General features: G+C 45.7%; 1 protein-coding gene across 3 annotated transcripts in view; it reads right to left on the reverse strand.

The window, feature by feature from the left end:
- The window catches only part of DAB1 (DAB adaptor protein 1), a 419282-nt gene that overhangs the window by 43944 nt on the left and 350385 nt on the right, over nucleotides 1-24953 (reverse strand). For all 3 annotated transcript variants that reach the window (XM_059898809.1, XM_059898802.1, XM_059898792.1), the window contains exon 7: nucleotides 16326-16385. In XM_059898809.1, coding sequence (XP_059754792.1) covers nucleotides 16326-16385 — 60 coding nt within the window. The remainder of the gene's footprint in view (nucleotides 1-16325; nucleotides 16386-24953) is intronic.

The raw sequence follows: 24953 nt of genomic DNA on the forward strand, positions 1-24953 counted from the left end.
TCCTTTATTTCCATCACAATTCCCCTCATGGGTGAACAGACTGAGAGGAGGCAAAAAGAAGTAAGAGCAGAGAAACCCAGCTCACAATTTACAACAAGGAAACTCAGGCCCCAAGGAAAGCTCAGCTTGCTCAGATGTAAGACAGCAAGAGAAATGTCTCCTTCACAGAATCCCAAGGATCAAGAGAGGTGATGTTCACCAACAGTCTAGACTTGGAAGGCAGCCTATAAGTTTGAAGTCAGAGGAAAGCTGCGAGAGCATTATCTATACATGTCTCAGATTGATTATCCAACCTATAAATAGTTTGTAACTTTGTGTCATGATTTCACCTGCCCTCTTACCAGGTCTCTCACTATATTCCTTACCCTCTCAGGCCTTGGTACAAGCTACTCCTTGTGATGGGCTGCCCTTCCCATCCTTGTTCATCAGGAGACCCTGGAGACTTGGGTCTAGTCACCTGTCCCAAGCCTTCCTCTAAGGCCCTCAGGATGGCCTAGATGATCCTCCTCTGGGCATCACACATGTCCAGTTATAATGGTTGATTGCTTTCTCTCTTCTCTACTACAGACTATGACCTCGTGACACTAAGTTCCTTGTATGGGAAACTGTATCTTATTCATCTTTGTATTCCTAATGTCTAAATAGCCCAGGGGCTAGCACACAAAAAGAAACTACATTGAACTGACAGATTTTAAAAAACAGAAAGAGTAAATGGATGAACTTGCATATACAAGAGAACAGAAAACTGAACAGAAAGAAACTTGGTGATAGCATGATTTACAAGGCAGAGGGCATGGTAGTCCTTATGGTGTTTTCAAATGCTCAGCATGTATGTGTGTGCACGTGTGTGTATGCACACGTGTGTGCGTACACACACACACTCGCTCACTCACAGAGACATGGCATTTGCTATCGTAAACTCCAAAAAGGATGTCGCATCCACTGTCATTTGACCTAATGAGACTTTGCAATCAGAGTAAATGACTCTGGCTCTAATTTCAAAGAAATACGAGGGGGATGTTCCAGAAAAAGTTATAAGAACAGGAATATGCTATTCTTCTAGCTCTTCTAATATCTGGATGGCATTTTCTTCTGGATTCAAGTCCTTCCCATTAGCGAGACCCATCAGCGGCTCGAGCATGGCAGTCAATCTCCGACGTTCCTCACTACTCGAAGTCCAGCCAATACCTGGCCTAACCATTGTCCCCAGCAAATGATGAAATGATTGTATCCCATACTGTTCAGACTCAAACTTAACAGGTCCAAAGAATTTTTGATCTCCCCAAACCTGTTCTTCCCTTGTCTTCTGATTTCTGTAAAGGCTACCAACTCAGGCCTAGATGCTCAAATCTCCAAGAGTAAAAGTTATTCTCCATCCCTCTCTCTCCCACACCCTGACAGCCAATCATTCTTTAGAGAAATTCTGATTCTATCTCTAGGACGTACCCCAGCTCTGCCTGCCCCTCTCCTTCTCCTCGGCAGCACTCTCTTTTGCCTGGACTGCTGCTTCTAACACTTTCCCCCTTAAGTTCATCTCCCGCACAGCAGCCAGAGTGATATTTTAAAATTATCAGATCAGGGGCTTCCCTGGTGGCGCAGTGGCTGAGAATCTGCCTGCCAATGCAGGGGACGCGGGTTTGAGCCCTGGTCTGGGAAGATCCCACATGCCGCGGAGCAACTAAGCCCGTGCGCCACAACTACTGAGCCTGCGCGTCTGGAGCCTGTGCTCCACAACAAGAGAGGCCGCGATAGTGAGAGGCCCGTGCACCGCGATGAAGAGTGGCCCCCCACTTGCCGCAACTAGAGAAAGCCCTCGCACAGAAACGAAGACCCAACACAGCCAAAAATAAATTAATTAATTAATTAATTTAAAAAAAAATGATCAGATCAGGTTCACTGCCCTGATGCAAACCCTCCACCGTCTTCTGTTACACTTGGGATAAAATCCAAACTCCTTACCGTTACCTCTACTACTGTCCATGCTCGGCTGCTGCCTCTGAGTCTGAGCTCATCGGCCACCACGCTCCCCTTTCCCACCACACTCTGGCCAACACCAGTCTTCTCCGTGTTCCTGGTGGACCCCTAGAACACTCCTGCCCCAAGGCCTTTGCCCTTGTCTTTCCCTGTCCTGATCCTACTCTCCACCTGGTTGGTTTCTTCTCGTAATTCAGATCTTGGCTCAGGTGTCATGTCCCTAGAGACCTCCTCTATTTACCTACATACAGTCCCAGCTCCCAGCTCTTGTCACATTTTCCTGTTGGGTTTTGTGCTCTGCGTGCCTGTTTACTTGCTTGTTGGCAGCCTTCTCCCATGAACCGTGAGCTGTGCAAGGGACGGGACCTGGTCTGACTTGTATAGCACCTGTGTCTGTGCGTGACATACGATGGACACTAGACCATATTTGTGGAAGGAGGAAGGAAAGAATGCTTGAACAGAAAAATGCATGTGACCAGAGGCTAGTTCTAGGAGGTACCTTCCAGTATTGCAGAAACTATAAAATTAAAACAAAAGGGGCACTTTGTGCATACTACTATAGGGTCAAGGGAACACCACGTTTGTCACTTTGACACCTGTGCTCTGGTCTCTGCCTTCTTTTCCTGTTTGTTCTCTGGTGCTGGACACCCCAACTCTGGAGACAATGGGGCTAGGGCTACAGGATGGCATATTCAATGAGATCTCATACAGATCCCACGAGCAGAGACCCTCTTTACCTGCATCCTTGCTAAGTCCTATGAAAGACCTTTTTAATTTAATCAGTATCTCTGCTTATATCACAAGTGGTTGAGATCATTATTTCTGGCTTTGCTAGATCCATCAAGTCCCCAAATGTACAAGTTACTCTTGATCCCTCTCTCTCCCACACCCTGACGTCCAATCATTCTAAGAAATGCTGATTCTATCTCTAGAACATACCCTAAACAGTCCATTCTGGTCTAAAGAGAAAGGAATGAGCTAAATAGTAATATTAAGACCTCATCCCTTCTTGGCCAAGCAGGGGTCAAGCAGGATGATAATCGTAATAGCTGATACTTAGATGGAAGTTCCTCTGTAGGAACCAGCCATGATTCTAAGGTGCTTTCGTATAATAACTCATTTAATTACCATGACAAATGTAGGTGTTATTGCTATCCTCATTTTCAGAGGAGGGAACTGAGGCACAGAAGGGTCAATGAACTTGCCCAAGGTCACACAGCTAGTAAATGGCAGAGCTAAGATTTTCACCTAAGTGGGTGAGCTTTGAAGTACGTACTCTTAAGAATTATGCTAGGGTGAGGAGAACAAAAGGCGTGAGACAGTGTGTGTTTTACGATGAGGGTGAGAAGTAAGGGTTCTGGAAGGAGCAGCCACAGTGGGTAGTTCAAGTCCCTGCCAAGTCCACAGCCATCCTCTCTGGAGGACCACGGCCCAATCACACTGCAAGTGTTATCCCTACAATGATGACAGGGGTAAGGGGGCTAGGACTTCTGAGGTGACAGTGGAAACAACAGCCTAGAGACAGACAAAGAGACAAGGCTACGAGATTACAAACACAGGAAAGGGGGAGAAAACCAGAGCACCATGTTGACGGCACACAATGGTGGGAAACAGGGTAATACTGGAGATAAGGCAGCTGCTAAGCTGCTGAAAAGAAACATGATGGCATGCTGACAGGACTCTGTGATAGGTAGAAAAATGGGAGGTGGAGAGGGGGAAAAGTGGTGTAACAAGTGAGAGTGAATGTCACCTTAACATGGAGCCATTCTTTATGCACAAGTGGAGAAGCAAGGGCCTCACCCTGCATATCAGACTTTACTTCCGTCTCCCCTTAGCAACCCAACCTCAATCTTCTCATTCACAAAATGGAGAAAATAATAGTTGTCATGTTAACTGAACTAGATAAACGTAGTGGAGTGTTGGAATCCACTGGGGGAACTTTGTCAATCTCCCTTTATATATAAATATATGCAAGCCTTACAAAAGTAGATCTATAGGGGTGGGGGCCGAGGAAGTTGTGTTTTTAAAAGTGTCACCAATGACTGTTAGGCAATACGGTTTCTGGGAATCACTGAACTAGATACAGCTTGCCAAGCAATGCACACACTCCCTGGCCCCCAGTAAGTGCTCTGCAAATACTTGTTTCTTGTAACGAGGGTTTTACACTTTAGGTTGGGACTGTCACTGATCTACATATTTTTTTTCTCCATGATCATTTATTTATCACTTTCTCCTTTTTTACAACTGGAGTTTGTTCATTATTCTTCTGCGACCGCTAATAACAGCAGTTAAGGGAGAAAGGAAGAGCCTCAACACGATGACTTATCTAGAAATGCTGAATTACTGTACCGGGAGAGAATGAGTGTCAGCCTCAATGGATGTTTATGGGGAAACTATATATTACAGCTCTGCTCATTAGAGTTGCTGTAGTTAAAGTTCTGTAAATGTTAATGATCTGTAGTAGAGGAATAAGGATAGACTCATAGCAGCAGCAGTTAACAGATAGCCCTGAATCCCATTTTCTTACCATGTCACAGAGCTCCAAGGAATGTGGTTTATGCCCACTGAAGGAGCAGGCGTGCATTGGGGCACCTGTATGTTGGGGACAGTACTGTCTTTGCTTTAGCACAGGTAGCGTGATTGGCAAAGAGTTTCAGGAACAAAATGGATAGAGAGCGCCTCTCTTCTGTTTGAACTCTCACTGCGTTCTGGTCTTAGAGACAGCTGGACCCAGTGGGAAGAGCATTCACTGTGCTTGGGTAGCATGGACCTGCACCCTGGTCTGCCTAAGATCACTCCCATTCCTGCCTACTGTCCTCACGTAATTATTAATAGCAACCCCCCTTTCCGTTTCAAAAGCGACCCAGTTTGGATGATAAACTAGGTCACCCTAGCTTCAGGGTCAGAGAGAGCTGGATTGGATTCTTAGTGATGCCTCTTCCGGCTGTGCTGATTTAACTTCTCTTATCTTCAACCGCCTTTACCGTAGAGAAGAGACCTACATCTTAGGGTTATATGGGAATGTCTTGACGCAGGGCGTTAAGTGCCTTCCACGGGCCCTTGCTTGGCGGTGCTCAACATGTGGTAGTCACAGCTGTTTGCTTTCTTCACCCCACAGCCCTGGCACTCCCCTGCAGGTTCAGCCCCGTCCCCTGTTAAACTTGATCTTGTTGGCATTACTGCTCGGGCAGGGAGAACTGAAGGCACTCCAGCCCCTTACTGCCCCCAGGGACACTAAAAGCACCCTAGAGGTTGAGCCAGGTCTTACTCATCGTCATATTTCTTGAAATACTGGGTACAGTCCTTTGTTCATAGAATAGCTCATGATAATGACTATGGCTAACACTTACTGGGTACTTACTATATGTCAGGTGCTGTTCTAAATGTTTTCCATGCGTTACCTTATTCAAGTCCTCAAAAGAACTCCATGAGGTAGGACAATAGTCATTATCCTCGTGTTACAAGCGAACACACCGAGACGCAGAGAAGTTTAAATAACCCACCCAAGGTTACGTGGCTGGTAATGGAGGGAGACATTTTTCAAGCCTAAGTAGTCAGTCTTCAAGGTTCACCCTTTTAAGTGCCATCCCATGTTGCCTACCAGGTACTGAGTACCTACTCCGGGCAAACATGACAGCGATCACATCTGTTCTCGTATTTAATCCTCACAGGAACCCAGCGAAATAGCTCTCCCCACACTGTTAACTGGTCACTAAGAAGAATCCAAAAGATAAAGCACCTTGCCTGGAGTCACACAGTTAAGAAGTGTAAAGCTCTGTGTTTTGCAGATACTGAGACCCCCACCAGGTGGAAGACACATATGCTGCCCACAGCCCTTAGACCACAGACTGGTTGAAACCAAAAGGCTGATGATGTTGACTCCCTATTACCTCACCACCAACCAATCAGAAGAATGTCCACCAGCTGATCACATACCCCACGATCTCCCTCCCTCACCCTGTCTTTTAAAACCTTTCCCCGAAAGCCATCAGGGAGTTCAGGTCTTTGAAGCACTAGCTGCCTGGATTCCTTGCTGGGCTCTGTGCAATAAATACTGCACGTTCCTTCACCACACACACACACACACACACACACAAAAAGTGTAAAGCTCTGAATTACTTCACATTTTGCGCTCTTTCTGCTGTTACTGCCTCCCAAAGACCAGACTCCCGATCTGCATTCAGAATTTGATCATCGAATAACAAAGCCTTGTTGGGAAGACATGTGAAGGAGCTCCCGTCTACCGGCCCAACTTCTCCCACCCACGGAACTAACTGTGGGTTCCTTTGACAGTGGTTCTCACACTACCCTCTCTGCATCTCTTCCCTTCTAGAACCTTCTGTCCTTCAGAGAGAGGAGGGGAGGGGGCTTCCAGGCGGATGGGCCTTGGGGTTCCAACCACATCTTCTCTTTCATCTATTTGTATAGATGGCTACTGGGCACATTTCATTCAAATAAAGATTTCTGGGTTTTATCAAAAGCTTGAAGACCATCCCTCCAGGAAACCAGTGGTAGGTATTTTAGCAGAGGAGTGGAGTGATCATTGTTTTATCCAGATGTGATTTTTGCCAACACACAACTGAGCACGCAAAGCACCAGACAACTGCTGACACTTATCTCCTCCATATTTGCATCTATGGGAAACAAGTTTCGGGAATGACTAACAGTGAGCTGTCTACAACTCTGTCTGATTCCATTCATGAGAGCCCTCATTTACAGCCCTGGGAGAGAAAGCCAGATATCATTCAAGGCGACAATGTGACCCGGCCCCAACGTGAGTCAGGGACTGAGAACAGAGAAGAAGATGAGAGGGATTACTACTGTCTTTGGCAAGAACCTGAAGACAGCGAATGGAAGGGCTGATGTACAAACATTCTTAGAAGTCAGAGCGATAAAACAGCATGTTTGTAAATGACAGAGCTATGGGAGAGGAGTCAGGGAGTTTGGTTCAGATTCCCTGGTTACCTGACCTCGCAGTTTGCCACCTTGGACGTAGCTTGTGTTTGTCTCACCCTCCACATCCATGAGACCTTCCGGATCTACCCTTGTCATCCACTCAAATGTACACGTCTCCCTTACCTACCCCCTTTCTCTTGTCTGCAGGGTCTCACCCTCAGTCCAGACCCACCCACAGTGGTCCTCAGTTGCCTACCCCTCACTGCTTTGCCCTCAGAACCATTCTTGCCTTTCCCTGCTCTGTGCTGAATGACAGTGGCTTATCCCTGTAAACTACATTGCCCAGGCTCCCTTGCCAATCCATCTCCACTTAAATTTGACCAACAGGAGGCAGGGGTCAGAAACTGGATGGTGGGGGGGAGGGAGAAACAGTGAATTTCTTCCCTGCTGTCTTTGGGCAGTATTTTTTTTTTTTAATAAATTTATTTACTTATTTATATTTATTTTTGGCTGTGTTGGGTCTTCGTTTCTGTGCGAGGGCCTTTTCCAGTTGCGGTGAGCGGGGGCCACTCTTCATCGCGGTGCGCGGGCCTCTCACTGTCGCGGCCTCTCTTGTTGCGGAGCACAGGCTCCAGACGCGCAGGCTCAGTAATTGTGGCTCACGGGCCTAGTTGCTCCGCGGCATGTGGGATCTTCCCAGACCAGGGCTCGAACCCGTGTCCCCTGCATTGGCAGGCAGACCCTCAACCACTGCACCACCAGGGAAGCCCTCTTTGGGCAGTATTGTTGCAATGGCTGAGTCTCTCCACGGTTTCCACCACACAGCCCCTTTCACTACGGTCTCGGCTCCCACCGGGCAGCTCCCTCTGTGGTCCCAGTGCCTGACGGCAGCCCCAGCTCCTGGGCTCTGCCCACACCACTGCCTTCCTTTGTCCTTTTAGTGCTAGGGATCACTCTAGTAGCAACTTCCAACTGTGACTCATCTGGGTTGGCCCACTGTTTCCCATTTGGCTTTTCAGCTTTTCTAACACCTTGGTAACTAGTTCCGCATGTTCATTTCCCTTTATTAAACTGCCTGGTGTGGGCTCTGTTTTCCTGACAGAGACACATAGGTAACACCACTAGCCACATGACGGTCTCCTCCCCGCCTGCCAAGCCACCGGCCACAGGCCACCAGAGCGATGTTGAAAAATACAACTCCAACAGTGTCACTCCACCACCTGAAAGCAACAGTGGCCTCCCCACAAGTCCCAGCTTCTCAGCACCACATTTCAGGCCCTTTGCTCCCCGGGGCCGGCTTCCCTTGGTATCCTTGTCTCCTTTCCCATGAAGGCATCCTGTGGTCCTGCCATCCCAGACTGCTCATCAGCCCCTGGCATACGTGAGGCTTTTCCACATTTCAGTGCTTTTAAACATTCAGTTCCCTCTTCCTGAATACTGTTCCACCCGTTCTCCAGTGCCAAACTCCCATCATCTTTTAAGATTATACCTAAACTCTATCCCTTGGGTGAAGACCTCGCTAAACCCACTCAGGCAAAGTTTACTGCCCCTCCACTCTGCTCCCATAGCATCTTGGACACAGCCTTTCACAACCTTGATTATACTGATTGTAATTATTTTTATATGTCTATCTTCTTCTTGAGACCATTAAGATTCTTAAGCAGCTGGTCTTATTCATCTTTATATCTCTAGGGAATAGAACACTGTCTGGTAGGTAGGAGGCTCTGAGTAAATATTTGCTAAATGGATGAGTGAATGAATAAATAAGTGAATAGAAGTTGTAAGGAACTCCAAAAAATAAATAAATAAAAAAGGGCTTTGTAGCAACCAGATGGCTGGGATTATAAAAGTAATGAAGGTCTGTCACTGCAGGTATGTGAATTGAAACCCAAGAGTCAGAGATGTTCATCTGCACTTATCACAAACTTTGGGGGATTCTTGCTTTGGTGGGAAGGCTAAACTAGATAGCATCTCTTAATGTTCCTATTAACTCTAAGATTCTAGAAATTTAGGATTCTATCCCAGGAAAATTTTTAAGTACAGCTAAAAGAAAGTCCACCCAAGAAACATCAGAAGAGGCAAGCTTCTCTTTCATTTGTGGGAATACACAGATTCAGATTCCTTTCCCTCACTTCGGGATGATATCCTCCCTTGTGACACCTATGTTAACTGTGTTGTGATCATTATAATTTCTCTACAATGTGGTGCTTAATGAGGAAGTGAAACTGACAAATGCTCAGATTAGATTTAAGCCAATTAGGCAACATCTTGATCCAGATTTCAAACTAAAGGAAAAACTAACTGCTAAATTGTGAATGAAATTTTATTTGCCATGAACGATGGGGGACGGGGGTGTAGGGAAGAGTTGTCCAGAGAATTCTTGAAATTCTTCACATGAATGGATTGCCTCTTCCCACAGAGAAATGGAAATAAATCTAGGGCAAGGAAAACCAAGCAGATGCTGATTGTTGGGGGACAGGGGTCTCGTAGAAAAACACAAGGAATTTGGAGGGTTGGGGGAGGGGGTGGCAAAACGGACAGCTTTCTGAGCTTCGGAGGTGGGTGGCTTTCATTGGGATGTGCTCCTTAACATTCAAAAATATCTTTTCAACATCAGGATGAAGAAAGGGTGCCAGGCAGAGTGAGGGTGCAGGAATGGCTTAGACACGGCCACACCCTCAGAGAATTCAGTCTAGAGGTCGAGGGAGGTGTTCACAGCCAGGCAGGGAGTGTTGGGCCTCCGGAGCTCTAAGTGCTCAAAAACAATGAGTGATGTGAGATGGGAACTGAGGCCTGAGTACTAATTCTGAGCAGGTGATGGTCAGGTGATTCTGACCAGGAGATGGAGGACTTCGCATTTTCTTTAATTCTAAAGGCAGTATATTTTAGTGGAAATTGTGTGGGTGCCTGAGTCAAAACAACGTAGGGTTCCAATTCTGACTCTGTGATCGTGGGTAAGTTATGGGACCTCTCGAAGCCTCAGACTCCTTGCGTGTAAATGACAGCTGCCTCCTCGCAGGGTCGTGATTACTGAAGGAGATGAGCCGAGACCAGAGCCTAGGCTGTCCGTGGCACAGAGCAGATGCTCAGTGGGGTCTGCCTGCTTTTTCCCACAGCTACGTTAGCTTTCGATACGGTACATATGGCTACTGTCCTGGCATCATAAAACAAAGGAAGAAACTGAATGGAGGCCTGGACTTCATATCCGATCATCAGGGATGTTTATCAGTTTCTCCCAGCCTGGCTCCTTTTCAGGATACAGACAGATCTAGAGCCCTGATTTCAAGCTCTCTAGAAGGAAACTAAGGAGGAACAATTTTTTAAGCACCTACTCTGTGCCCAATGCTTGCTCAGTGATATGACTTGATTGTAATACTTGGTAAACTTCTTCCCATCCAGAGCACTAACTTCACAGGGCCAGCCCATAACTTATTGCTGGGTACTTCAGGGTGTGCTCCTTTACAGCCAGGTGATAATAATGAAGATACGAACGGGGCCTGTGGGGTACACGGCTTGGCAGCTGAGCCTCTGGCAGCAAGACGATGAGTTAAGTACATAGGGGCAAATGGAGTGCCAGAGGAGATGAATGATTCTGAGGTCCACCACTATAGTCACCTTTACAGTACAAGGATTCCCTTATAGAACCATTTATCTGCTGCTTGAATACTCCTAGGGGCATAGAGCTCGCTACTCTGAGAGGCTGTCCCTTCTTCTGAAAATCAGCTCAGATGGTCTGAAATTCCTTTCTCATCTTGAGCCCAGTTTTGCCCTCTCTTGTCATTAAACTTGAGCCTTTCTCTTCATCATAGGACAGCACATAAAATAAACAGAAGCAACTAATACATACCATCCCTCAACCTTTACTTCCACAGCGTCTCATAAAAGCGACCCCTCCTTATCACAGGAAATGCTTTCACATTGCCGCGTGAGTCTCACGAAAGGCCTGAGATGTTGGTAGCAGATGGTCATACTTTCCGCTTTGCAGCCCAGCGAAAAAAGTCTCAGGAAGTCGAAGTGATTGACAAAGGGAGGAAAGAACCTCAGGGAGGTCTGATCGTTCCTTTCAATTTCTGAATCCGTGTTTCACCAAAAAGAAATTAATGTAGAGGTCAACGTATCCATTTGACAATCTGTGTCCTTCCTATTTACCACGATGCCAAACTTTTCAGAATCTCTCTTTGGAAGGCCAAAAAAAGTTCAGCTAGAATTCACTGGCTCATTATTACCAATAATTAGAAAGTCTTTTATGCCTAATACAACTACATAAAAGGCTTTTAAACTGGGCAATTCCAAAGGTGAAGGATAAAAGATCTTTTTCAGCTCAAAGAATATTACATGAGGGCGTAAGCGGAGGGGAGAAGAAAAGCGCAGAGTATTTCTCAAGCAAAAACGGCATAAGTCGTACTAAGATTTAGGCCTGTGTCGTTGAAACAGTGTGACCTTCACGGTAAGTCTCAACCAAGTTCAGTGCTGTGGGGCATAAAAGGGTCTGAAATGGGCCCTTCAGCAGGCTGTGAATGCCCCACTGTGGAACTAGATCATGTCCAAAGGCTAACAGAGTGCAAAAAGCACTAAATAATGAATGCAGACACTTTCTTCCCCACTTAGGAATGTGCATTTTTGACATTCCCAGAGAGGCCAGGGTATTTGTCTAAAGAACGTGACAGCATGGTCAGTCAGCTGGCAGAAAGGGAGACTACCTGTCCCCCTTCCCCCAATGTCTTTGAGAGGGAAATTGATGAGAAACGGATGAGAAATTAACCAGGTCTGAGTGCTGCTAAGTAAAGGCTGTATGGACTCAGGAGCCAGGACCCCAGTGATCTGCCCAGAAGTGCTTCCATGCCTCATTTGCCTGTTCAAATCCTGCTCATCCTTCAAGGCTTTGCCCAAGTTGTACCCTCTTTCCTGAAACCTTCCTAACTCTCTAGCCATCCAACATTTCCTGTCAGCACGCATTTATGACACTGGATTTCAGAGACCCTGACATAGAAATAGACTCACATATTTAAGATACAGGAAAGATTAGCCCCCATGCAAAGCTTTTGACTTCCTGGACCAGGAAGGGGTGAAATGTATATTTCTAGGAGTGAGTGGGATTAATCCTTATCTGGGCTTAGAGTTCCCAGGAAATGGTGGAGGGGAGCAAAGCATGACCTTAAGGACAAATCTGCTGGAAGAAGGGGCTATTACAGGTGCAAAGTAAAATAAGCAAACAAAAGCATCCTAATGTGTTATCTGAGAAAGCAGAACAAGAAAAGGGTCAGTACAGCTGAGCATCTTATGGTCATGGGACAAGGGGGATGTAAAACTACCACAGGGATGAGTAAATGTGAGGGAGTGAAGACATGGAATTGGCTTTCTGCCTGGACCTGGGGCCCAGCTAATCGAAACAAAACTTTGCTCCCATAAGTTGATGCACTGAGGTGGGTAAGAACAATATAACAAACACAGTGAATTCTAACTTCCGCTGCCCTAAAACTCTGAAATCCCCAATACATCAAATTTGCCACCTTACTGAGGATATCTCTGACCATGGAAGAGTGATGACGAGCCACTAGACAGAGGTCTAGACAGGGCTCTAGACAGAGGTTCTAGAGCTGAGATCAAGGGATCCCGTCGGCTTCAAGGACTACAAAAATTTACATGTGCACACGTGTTTCTTTCTGGGGAAAGAGTCTACCAGCAAAATCTCAAAGAGATCAGAAATCCCAAGAAGAGTTACCTTAGGGATAGTGATGATTAAAAGTGATTCCTGTCCTCAAGGAGCTCACAGAAAAGTAAGGAAAACAAATAGAATAACAGCTCACAGCTATTGAATCCATACTGCGCACCAAGCACTGTGCTGATTCACATACTTAAGCTCATCTAGTCTTTAGGCAAAAACTAGACAGGGCTATCATTCACCCCGAAGTCAAAGTCCAATGGCTCACATGGATACATTAAGAGAAAATAATCCTTTATGATCATTGCAAAGAGAAGGATGGAGGTATCCCAGAGGGGCTGATTACTCTGGGGTAAGAAAGGCTTCCCAGAGGAGGTGTCTCATCCCCTAGAATACTTGGCAATCCCCAGCTGGGTGAGAACTGTTGGCTGGTACCCTGCTTGTTAGAGCAACAAATGGAAATGTTTGCATTTAATCTACTCCATATCCCCGTAAGGGTTTTACATAAACGTTTCCTTTAATCTTCTAAACAAAGCTACAAGGTAGGCGTTACTTTCTTTTTACAGATGAGGACATTGAGGCTTAGCGATGCAAAAAGCTACTCAAGGACCCTTAGTAGGGCCCAGATCTGACTCTGAAGACCGGGTGGCCATTTCTTTGGGGGCTGGTTGGTGGCTTTCCCCAACCAGAGCCCCAAGCTGAGTTCCTTATTAGGACTCCATGCAGACCCGTCCCAAGGAAGAAGAAACCAGGTGGTCCCTAGACCAATAGGCCATTGGGCAGTCTCCCTTCTTGTGGGAAACTTGTGGGAGCCCCAAACTCCCTGGAAGCTGCCTAACATGGTCTACTGTGGCTGTGTTTGGTTTGTCTTTCTGGGTAAGGAGCAAGTGGTGAGGGAGCAAATAGCGACAACATGGCAGGGATTTTCGGGGCACAGAGGTATCCTAGGGAAGGTACACTCAGCAGAGAGGCAGGGCTTCGGGGGAAACCTGGAACACAGGAAGATGTCAGAGCAGCGGGGGACATGGGGTATGTAAAGCACCTCTGGGAGGTTTAGGCAAGTGGGACCAACTTTCCAATACATAGACTATTATCTCCTCAAATCATCTTGCAAGTTAGGTTCCAAAACCCCTTTTGGAAGATGAGAACACTGAGACTCAGAGGGGCAAGGAGACCTGTCAGATGTCCCACAGGCAGTAAGGACAGGAACTAAGATTCTAGCTGCGTCCATCTGCCTCTAACTTGAAATTGTGCTTTTCACTTCCTGCCTCTCGTAGGCTTTTATTAACACTCAGACAGTTCATGGAAAAGCCATCATCACCATCAGATCCTTCTAGGACTTCATGGAAGAGTGGGTTGGGAGCCACTGTGGGCCATTCAGGCAGCTCCGATATTTTCCAAGCAAAACCTCAGTATGTATAGTTAATGACTATTTTGGAATCAGAATAACAGGGAATTCCCATTAAAAAAAGTAGCAGGGATTATCATAAATTCCTTCTACAGGGTAGAGTCATTCATATATTTATTATATATATGAATATATATAATAAATATATACTATTCCTAGAGCAGCTGTGAACCAGACCCTGGGCTTGCTCCTGGTAACACAAGGACCTCAGGAAGCTCCTGGAAGTAATGAGGAAGAAGAAGAATTCCAACACTGTGTGGTCAGAGGTATTCCTGGAAGAATGATAGGTATGGAGGCACAAAGCAGAGGTGACGTGCTCACACAATTGGGAGAAGTAAAGAAAGTCTCCCCCAAAACACAATGCTTGACACTAAGCCAGGATGTTGGGGGAAGGCGTGACTCCCCCAGGAAACTGTAGAGTTCCACTGAGCTGGACCAGGAAGGGGCAGGTCAGAGATACAGAGAGGCTGGGACCCGAGTGCCAGGTACATCAGGCTGAGGAGTCTGAAGGTTTTTTTTTCCTTCGGAGCTAATAAGCATGGAGGTGGTGTGGCCAGACGGGGTAATAACTTCACAAAACCAAGGCGGCAAATGGAGCATGTTTCCTCATGTATCTAAGCCTGTTAGGGGCAAGTGAGGCAATTTAGGCACAAATTGAATTGGAGGGAGCTGTGTGATAGGGGCTGGACCTAACTGAAACTCAAAGAGCAGACTGGTGTCTCGGTGACACGGAGGCTTGATTAAACGCATAGGGCTCGGGGAGAAAAACTGCTCTTTCCCTGATTGGCACCACACTGCATGCCTTCTACTCTGTTTCTAGGCTCGGGGTTTTTTTAAGGGGCTGGTATTCAGACATGTCTTTTCACTAAAACTAATGTGCATTGGGTTTTGGAAGCAGTATTTAGGTGGGATATGGTGGTTTCAAGGTATTGGCAGAGTGGGGTAGAGAAACGGACATGGATCAGAAAGAAAGTTCTCTAGGAAAAAGGGGAGCAGGGGCAGGGGATGGTAAGAAGGGACCAGAAAGACTCCCAACTGTGGAATCCAGAAGCGCAAATCAGGAAGGAGCAACAAAGGCTCGTCTTGCCCCTCTAGCCATTCAGTGTTTGAATCCCTACTCCCTGCCTCCGCCCCATAACCTTTCTGACAGGTGGTCTCCAAGGCTCTGCTAGTATAGCTCCAGTGACAGGGAGCTCACTCTCTTAGGGCCCAGAGCTCCACCCTTGAGCAGCTCTGACTGTCAGTAGGTCACCCTCACTCGGAGTTAGAGCTGGCTTTCTTGTAGCGCCGCCCACTGGCCTTGGTTCCAAGAGTTGGCTGATACAGAGCAGTATAATCCCCCTTCCATTTAATGGCCCTGTGGATGCCCATCTCCACATTTGTGGTTTCCTTTCTCCAGGTCAAACATCTCCAGGCCCTTCAGCTGCCCCTCATATGGGATGGGGTTTCAAACGCTATTATTAATCTCATCTTGAAACATGCAGGGTTGTCTTTATGTCTCTCACAGTATGGGGTCCACAACTGATAACAATGGTCCAGATAAGGTCATTTAGCCTCATAACAGCTGTTAGGACCAGAGCTGGGATTCTTGAGGGTCAGCATGACTTCAAAGCCCATGCTCTTTCCACCCATTGTTGAATGAGATCAACAGTGACTAAACGCCCCAGTTCTTTTTACATAAGCTGTAGCAAAGTCACATGTCCCCCTACTCAAGAGTCTTCACTGGCTCCCCAGGGTTGCCTGGGTTATGTGGAGGGTGCCTTCTGAGTGCCAACTGAAGGTCTTAAATATGGTTCTGAGCCCAGCAGTGGCACAGAGCTGAGGATTTTCCTTCGTGTCTCAGATTTCCAGGAGTCCCACTAGCAGATGGGGTCCAGGTATACAGTGGGCCCTCTGGGTTCTCTGCGAGCCCACGATACCTGGTCTTTTCTACAGTGTGCTGCCCATTGGCTGGACCCTCATACACTCCAAAGGCTTTGGCCAGCCCTTCTTCTGACCCTCTGAAGCGTCTCGACCACTTTCAAATTGGGTGGACAACTCTCTTCCTAGAACCAAGAACTGCCCCCTGCTTGACCAGGTATAATGAAGTCTTTGGCTGGAGACTTTTTCCATAAAATGCCTGAGGCTCTGAATCCCTTGGACACAGTAGTTTGCATGATTCAACTCATTTCCACTCATGGGGCCAGACCTTCATGCACCCCCTCCTTGGCCCCATCATTTCCGCCTCATGCCCCCTTCCCCCTGACCCACTGAGGAGTTCCCCAGCAAAGCCATACAGGTTGGGACGCGTATCCAGAAGGGCGGTTCCCTTCCTCGGACTGCAGACATAGTGTCAACATAAAGCCGGTCGTGGGAACCCAAGCAGAAGGGAGGAGATATACTTACACTTACAGGTTGACTTTTTGGCACATCATAAACACCTTCCTTCTTTTGGCTGGTGGGAACCTATGGAAAAACCAAATGTGAGACAGTCAAAACACTCTGGTACGACGCTTTCAAAGAACCAAGCAACTAGGCTTCCCCTCCAACGGCTAAGTATGTGTGAGGGGCCCAACTTCCAGAAGAAGGGGCTGCTGGGATCATGAAAGCAGTGGGTGAGGCTCCTTCTCTCAGGAGAACTGGAGGAGGAGAGGGAGGATGTGAATCACTCCATAAGGGTCTGCCACGGGGCTCCTCATAGAACCACAGAATAGGAGGCAAAACGCAGAGACCTCAGAGATCATGGGGTGGAAAAAATAATCCTCATCTCACCGAAGACAAAAATGAGGCCCAGGGAGGTGCTAGGAGTTGCCGAAAGTGATTAAAAACAGTTTGCAGTGGAGCTTGAACTAGTCCATGCTGATTTGAGATCCAGGCTATTTAAAATACAGTAAATATCAAGGTCCTAGGACAAAGTACAGCTTCTGTTGGGATCATGTACAAACCATCTGATAATCACCAAAGGTTTCTACTCAAGAAAAGGGCCCATCAATGGCAGGAAAAGCATGAGCGAGAATCCAGAAAAATCTCTGATGGTTTTTAACACTTATCTGTAACTTCTTCCTTCCCTCTCTTCTCTTCCTCATCCATCTGGTCTTATTGGGCCACGTGGTAACTAGCAAGCCCTAAGCAGGTCACTTAGCTCCTCTGAACTTCACTATTATAAACTGGAGCTACTGACTCTGCTACTGGCTCAGGTTATTGAGAGGATCAAAGAGAAAAGAGAGTAAAGAATCAAAAACTATTAGGTACCGTCATACTGTAAAGTGTTAGAATGATAATTTCCTTTACCATTGATACATTATGTAAATATGTATCTAAATACATATGAATAACTGTGGATGCGTGAGATACTTTTCAAATCAGTCAAACAGGGGCGCCTTGCTCCGAAACATTCCAGTTGGAAAGCAATCACTAGTTCATCCTCAGCAACTAGCAAAGCTTAACTCAAACCTCCATGGGAGGGATCAGCCAGCAGTGGTTTTCTAAATGTCTGATAACCTGTCTTTCTTTCCATCAGACAGAGAGCCCCTTAAAAGCAGGCACAGTGCCTAACAGCCAGTAGGCATTCGGTAGGTGTCTGCTGGGTAAGTGTACCATCGAGGATTGTAGAGAATAGTGAAGAGAAAGACAAAGCATCTTTTAGGCTGGGACCAGCTAACCACACCATTCTTCTTAGATAAGTAAGAATTTGAGCTTATTCCTTGAGTCCCTTTGTCATTTTCACTCTCATTTACCTTAAAATCCTTACAATAACCCTAAGAAGTTGTTATTATAATCTGCACTTTATGTAGTAGAGAGTGAGGCTCAGAGTTGTTACGGAAATTTGCCCAAAGCTTCAAAGCTGGTAAGCGATCAGATTCAAATGTAGCTCATTCTGGCTACCGAACAAGACATTTATCACTAACAGTATGAGCTAACACTGCCAGGGCACTTTCTATGTGCCAGGCATCACGCTAGACATTTGTGTTTACATACATTCTCATGTAATCCTTGGGACAAGTCTTATCAGGTGAGGATGACAATTGTCCCCATGCTGCTGAGGAGGAAAAGGAGCCCTGGAGGGGGTCCCTCAGTCCGTGAATGGAGAGCCAGGAGCTTAAGCCTGGGCGGTCTGCCTTTGAACTGCTACAGCATATAAAGCTGCAGCTCACCCCTGTCCCCACCATTCCCACAGCAGTTTCAGGTGCCTCTTTTCCTCTGACATCACATTCTACACCCCCAGAAGCTCGTGCACATTCTTGCAAAAAATATGACTCTGAGTGAGCACGGCTGCGCAAAAGATGTGCTTTCAGAGCCGCTTCTGCAAACCTTAGTTTGCTGGTAGCCCATGAAGAATGTAATTTCTTTGCTCCTGATAACTGAGCTCCGGCTAAAAGGAATACTCTAAGAATGCCTACAGAGTCCTTGTTAACGAGGGCCGATAAATTACCAGCCCTCACTTTTATTTTTACTAGCTCACCCTTGCCTGAGCAAAACGAACAGTGTTTTTCTGTTCCCCGTAATTCACTGCTCACTATGGGCACTTAGCAAGTTGAACCACAGCTGACTCTCAATTATGCCTGCAAACGGAGGAGAAGCAGTGGATGGCGAAACCCAAACTGTGCATAATTGAAAAAAGCTTTTCTGCTTGGTTGTCCCATGGGTGAGATACCAATCTGCCTGTTTTTCCTTTAAGATTTATTTCTGCCGGGACATCTTCTTGGGAGACTTGTCTGACTCTCTAGGACTGACTTGAGCCTTCCTCTGTACTCTTGTAACCTCTGGTGCATCCTTTCACTAAGAAATAAGTTACCAAGAACCTATTAAGTGTCACGCACTGTGCTTTGCCCAGGACAATGGTGGTGAACAAGATGAATACAGCCCCTGATTTATCGGCGCTCCTTGACTTGCTGGGGGGAGATGGGAAAGTCATCAGGCTATTGAAGGAGGGTGTAAAATGTGCTTTATCTTATAAAGGAGTTGTCAAACCACACTGCAGCTCCCCGGTCACTCTGAATTCCGACTGATCTATAAGCTTGCTGAGGGCAGGGCGGTTATTTTATTATCCTTGTTTCCCCATCTGTAAATGGTGGTTAAACAAGAAACTTCTAAGCATCAAACATTTACCACATATGTGCTGAGGACAGAACACTAGCAGAAGCGCTAAAAGGATGAAGGCCAGAAAGTGCCTGGGTCCTGACTCTCATCTCCCCCTTAGCTGGTCCATCCCGTCTGTAGACCATTTCAGTAACATGATGGTGTGTAGAGTGATAACAGCCCTGGACCAAAAGGAGGCAGGAGGTCTGGTTCCTAATCCTGGCTCTGCCACAGGCTGTGTGACCCTGGAGAGGTCACTATGTTCTCTGAACCTCTGTTTCCTCATCTGGTTGTCATGAGTATCCAAGGAGTTACCTACAAATGCCTTGAAGGTGGGGACCAGACTGTGGTTACTATTACATCCTCATGTGCCTGGCACAGGCTAGGTGCTCCATACATAATTACTTTTTGAATGAACTCATGAAATTAGTCTAAAAGCTATATATTAAGGACCATCCATACAGAAGACACTTTTAGTGCAGCAACATATTAACAGGATGGAGAGACAGGTTAAGAGCTGGGTGACATAGGATTAGAGACATATCATTTTAAAATAACAATATGTGACATCTTGGGTGATTAAAAATAATTTTTGAATAAACAAACTTGGAGAATGTGCCCCTGGTGAGCCGCGATCTCGCGTATGCTGGAAGCTTGTTAATGTATGAAAGAACACTGGGTTTAGAATCAGAGGCTCTGGCCTTGGGCCCATCACTTAAGTATGAAGGACCTGAATTTCTTACATTTAAAATGATAGTCATCGCAACTGTTCTCATCTCACGGAGTTACTGGAAGGGTCAAAATTAAGTGATGGGTAAAAACACTCTGTACTGTGAGGATCTGTGTTGTTTTAAAAAGACAACTGATACTTTTTTCTGAGGCATGCAAATAGAAAGACAATTATTATTATTAATCCGGTTTGGAGAATGAGACTACTGAGCCTCAAAGAGAGTTGACATTTACTCAAGGGTCTTTCCCTCCCTTGTGTTGGAGTTACAAATAGCGAAGTCAAGGGAGGCTGCAGCTTTCCGCTGCGCTCTCTGACAAGATGAGGCGAGCAAGTCATGTTCTACTTCACTTAATACATCATCATAAGACGTCTCGAGCAGCATCTGATATTGATGGCATTAGGAAGTAAAAGGAACTGACATTTACACAGAACCTACTATGTACCAAGTGCTGTCCTGGTTGCTTTACATCTTCACACCACTTCTAGAAGCAGAGAATACAGTACCCCTCTTTTGTAGCCCAGGAAATTGAGATACAAAAGTGAGGTACCTCACCTGAGGCCACAAAACAGTTAAAAACTTAGGCCCTCATTCCCGAAAACAGAGGATAAATAAAATCAAATCTGAGACTACCCTGATCAAGCTGAAGTATAAGAAACATTGCAATCGACTCAGGAGGAATAGATATGGAACACTTGTAGGCCCTAAAAAAATCCTGAGGCTCCCAATAGCAGCTCCCTAAGAGCCCAGCCTTATCTTTAGGCCCAAGAGCTTATCTCTTGTTAAGCAAACTGAGGCCCAGCGAACTGGCGAGGCAAGAGAGGAGGATGGCCAGAGGCCTTTCCAAAAGAGGGCGATAAAATATTCATTCCCGTAGATGGTACCTTCCTATTAATGACGGACAGATGGGAAGATCCTGGGCATCAGAACTGTTAAAACAAGTGCGATTTTTAGATAGTGACTTGAAACCTACACAGAATCTACCTGTAAAACTCAGCATCAAGGACATTCTAAGCTGAAAAGAGCCTTGGATTTATTTTGTGTACAGAGGTCAGAGAGACCTGGCTATGAGTGGGGGGGGTTCTACCTCTTGCTAGCTCTGTGACCCTGGGCAAGATACCTTATCTTTGCGAGGCTCACCTTCCTCATCTGTAAAGTGGAAATAATGATATAAGGTACTTGGGGCCGCTGTGAGACATAATAAGATACTGCATGTAAGTGCCCATTCACAGGGACCTGGCTCTATAATTGTTACCAAAACCACACACACACACACACACACACACACACACACACACACACACACCCCATTTCCAAGAGTCTTGTTGCTCTGTAAAGCAAGCCAGCATGCTCCTCTAACAGTCCTATGATGAAGCACTGGTTGCAAAGAACAGAAAAGGGCCATGCCCCAGAGACTCTTCCGTCTTATTTGCTCATTTTACAGATGAGTAAACTGAGGCCCAGAGAAAGAAAGGAATTGACAAGGTGGCTTAATTGCTGTGGATTCAGTGTGTGACTGGGATGAAGCCTCTTCTTTACAGTCTCCACGTGATCTTGTTTCATTCTCATGCCAATATGTGATTTAGGGAGAACTTATTCCCCTATTTTATCGTTGGGGAAACTGAGTCTCAGAGAGGGCAAGTGTCTTGCCCATTACCCCTCAGCCAAATGTAGTTGGTGACAGAGCCAGAACTATACCCCAGTTCCCTGCTTGCCGAAACCGGTTCTTCCCAGTACACTAGGCTGCCCCGGCAGAGTCCTCCGCAGGGCACAATGGGAGCCCTGCCAACTATAGCTAACTCTGAAATCAAGAACCTCTTATATTGAAAAGCCTAATTTTATTTTCAAAGGTGCTCCCTCATCATAGGATGACTGGTTAGTGGCTCCTCTGGCCTCATACTGTAACTGAGCAGGACCCTGTGGGGTCTTCCCTGGACAGATGCCTCCCCCATATCCTCTGAAAGTACCTAGATAATAGGTACTGATATACATCTCCTGAGCTGTTTTGCAGATGCTAAAACCTCCACCAAATTGAAGAAGTTAACTACTTGATGACCATGAACATGTAGCCCTGAGACCCACTGATGCCTAAGGATTGATACTGTGACACCACCTTGTTACCACATGATTAATCAATCAGAGAATTGTGCACGAGCTGATCACATCCCTGCCACTCCCCTCCCTCACCTGCCCTTTAAAAATGCTTTCCTGAAACCCATTGGGAAGTTCAGGTGTTCTGAGCGCCAGCTGCCCTGGACTCCTTGCTTGGTGCCCTGCAATAAACTCGGCACTTTCCTTCACCACAACCTGGTGTCAGTAGATTGGCTTTACTGCGTGGGTGAGCGGATCCAAGTTTGGTTCAGTAACAATACTGAGACACTGCAAGGTTGTACCTTAAAATCTGACATTGAGGACAGATATGCAACTTTTCTGTTTAAAGATAGAAACTTCGTAAGCAATGATTTTAAACAAAGACTCAAAGCACAACCTCACACTTGAATCCAACCTAGATGGATCCAGTGGATAGAAATAGATTTATTACTCCATAGGGCTGGTTAAACCGAGTTGTTGGTAGAGCTAACATTATATTTTGGTCATTTAGAATTCTGTGCATTTGATGGAAACTGAAAATCTGTTTTACTTTTGTTACATAAGTAATGCACGCCCAAGGCAGAATAACAGACCACACAACTAAGTAAATTAAGGAAATTAAAATCACTTCTTTAAATACATTAACATTTTTCCTGCTTCTGTAATGTTTATATTTCAAATTAGGACTTTAATTGGTATATAATTGGCATATAACATTGTGTGAGTTTAAGGTGTAAAAAAAAAAAAAAAAAAAAAAAAATCAGGACTAAAATTCTAATTAGTGAAAAATTGGAGGTCGTCCTATTTGTTTGATGTGCCCTGTGCTGTAATTACTCAGACTCTTTGGTGGAAAAGCAGAGGGGAAGCAGCATGAGTCCCGCCTTCACACACCTGCCTGGGTTTGATCCCGGCTCTAAACAGCTGTACAGCCCTGCGGAAGCTACTCAACCTTTCTGAGCCTCAGTTTCCCCTTGAGAAAGTGGGATTAAAATACCTATTTTATAGTACATTTAGGAGAATTAACGAGGTAAAAAGTGTGTTCAGCAGACTTGTGATTGCCAAAGGAAGGGAGTTGGGGGAGGAAAGCATCGGGAGTTTGGGGTTAGCAGATGCAAACTATTATATAGACAATGGATAAACAACAAGGTCCTACTGTATAGCACAGGGAACTATATTCAATATCCTGTGATAAACCATAATGGAAAAGAATATGAAAAAGAAAGTATATATATGTATAACTGAATCATCTTGCTGTACGGTAGAAATTAACACAACCTTGTGAATCAATTATACTCCAATAAAATGAATTTTTAAAAAACGTGTGTTCAGGGTTCTTCACATAAGCAGACATTTAAGAATATTACTTTACCTTCCCTTCAGAAGGGGTAAAACTTTAGCTAGACTTTCTTTTATTCAGTTAATATTCCCAGTGTTGTCTCCAAATAGCATTTCTGAATGTGGCCTTCATTTTCAGTAGTGCAGTTGACTTTTTAAAGAAATTCAACGGCACATTCTTTTGAGAAATGAAGGACCCTATTATATTCCGGACAACAACCCTCCAATAGATTACTTTAGTAAAATGGAATGTTTGATTTCTGAGTCAACTGAAAATAGTTAAGCTCCATTAAAAATTAAAACACTGTACCCAGTTGGCCATTAACCGTGTCTACAATCAGGCATGAAAACTACTGGCAAATGGCAGGGAAGTGGGAAGCAATTCATGTGAAGGTATTTTAACAAGCCCAGAATGGCCAGAAGAGCAACGTGGAGCGTGTGAGTGAGGAGAGAGCCCGTGGCTGCTCAGCCCCTTCTGTGCGTTTACTGGTGGTGGTGCAAAGGTAGGAGAGGAAAGCGGTTTTATACCTGATAAATGTTTTCTTCCATTTCGGGATCACGGATTGGCTCGTGTCCAGCCTCAAACACAATGTACTATGAGGAGCGGCCAGAGAGGAAAAGTCAGAGGGGAAAATGAAAGAGGAAAAAAAAAAAAAAGCATTTGGAATTCAGGATACAAATCGCAGTGAGCATTAAAGACACAGGCACAGGAGAAAACACCTTAAAGAGACAACTGAATGACTGACATTCCAAATGGCCTGATACATTCCTGCCTCTTCTAAGGAAAACCGTGTCCGATGGTCAGCCCTTTAGCCATGTCTGCGTAAGCCCTCTGCAGACCTCTCTGGAGATATAACCTCTTCATTCAGTGGCATTTATCTCGGCAGTGTCTGCATGTGCTGGCACTGCTGAGTGGGAATGCTATCTCCTGGGATCCCAACTTTGCAAACCCTGGGTTACAGTGGTCTCTCCCCTTTGCTCCCTAAGGCCCAGGGTCATATGCCAATTCTGACTTTGCGCAGAAGCCCCAAACTCCCTCATCTCATACGTATCACTTTACTTTACATTCTCAGTTTTAAATACCGAAATCAACTTTTCCATGTACATGTTTCAGACTCTAAAGGACTGGGCCATTTCAAAAAGGGCAATGTTCATCACTCTCCCAGCCCACGAACCAGGGGCTGAGCTCATATTACAGACAAATCCACGCCTCTGGTATTCTAAAGCAAGGCCTGCCGTCAAGCACACCTTTGACTTTTGTTTGCCATCTATGTCAGATACTTCTTCTCCTTCAAGTTATTCAGATTCTATTACTTTTTTATCCATATTATTTTCTTTTTGTCACAGCAGTAGCAGCTTTCTGTGTGAAACTATGCATTTACATAGAATGCATGTGACACACACACACATATAACCCATGTGTGTCCCAGTTAGAAATGTAAGTTTCAGATTGTCTTTTATGTCCCACAAGTCAAATGTCTGGCTTCGTTCTCTCCTTGGGAATAAGCACAGAGCGGGAGAGGCCTCCTCTTCCCTCTTCTGCATCTGTTTAAGCAGAGCATATACTTGAACCCAAGAGAAGCCATCTCTACCCACACTTAGGCTGCAACCTTGAAGAGAGCACAGAGAAAGCTACGGGCAGGCACGTCTCTGGGATCTCCCTTCCCCCACTCACAACAGCCCCTATGCCATGAGCCAGGGAGTCAGGGGGCAGCCTAGCCAATCGGGGGCCCGAGAGACTTCTCCTCACAGCCTTTCTCAAGCTCACAAACTGTCCTTTGGGTTTGTGTTCAAATGTCGC

The sequence above is a fragment of the Balaenoptera ricei genome, chromosome 1 (assembly GCF_028023285.1).
Source record: "Balaenoptera ricei isolate mBalRic1 chromosome 1, mBalRic1.hap2, whole genome shotgun sequence".
Lineage (NCBI taxonomy): Eukaryota > Metazoa > Chordata > Mammalia > Artiodactyla > Balaenopteridae > Balaenoptera > Balaenoptera ricei.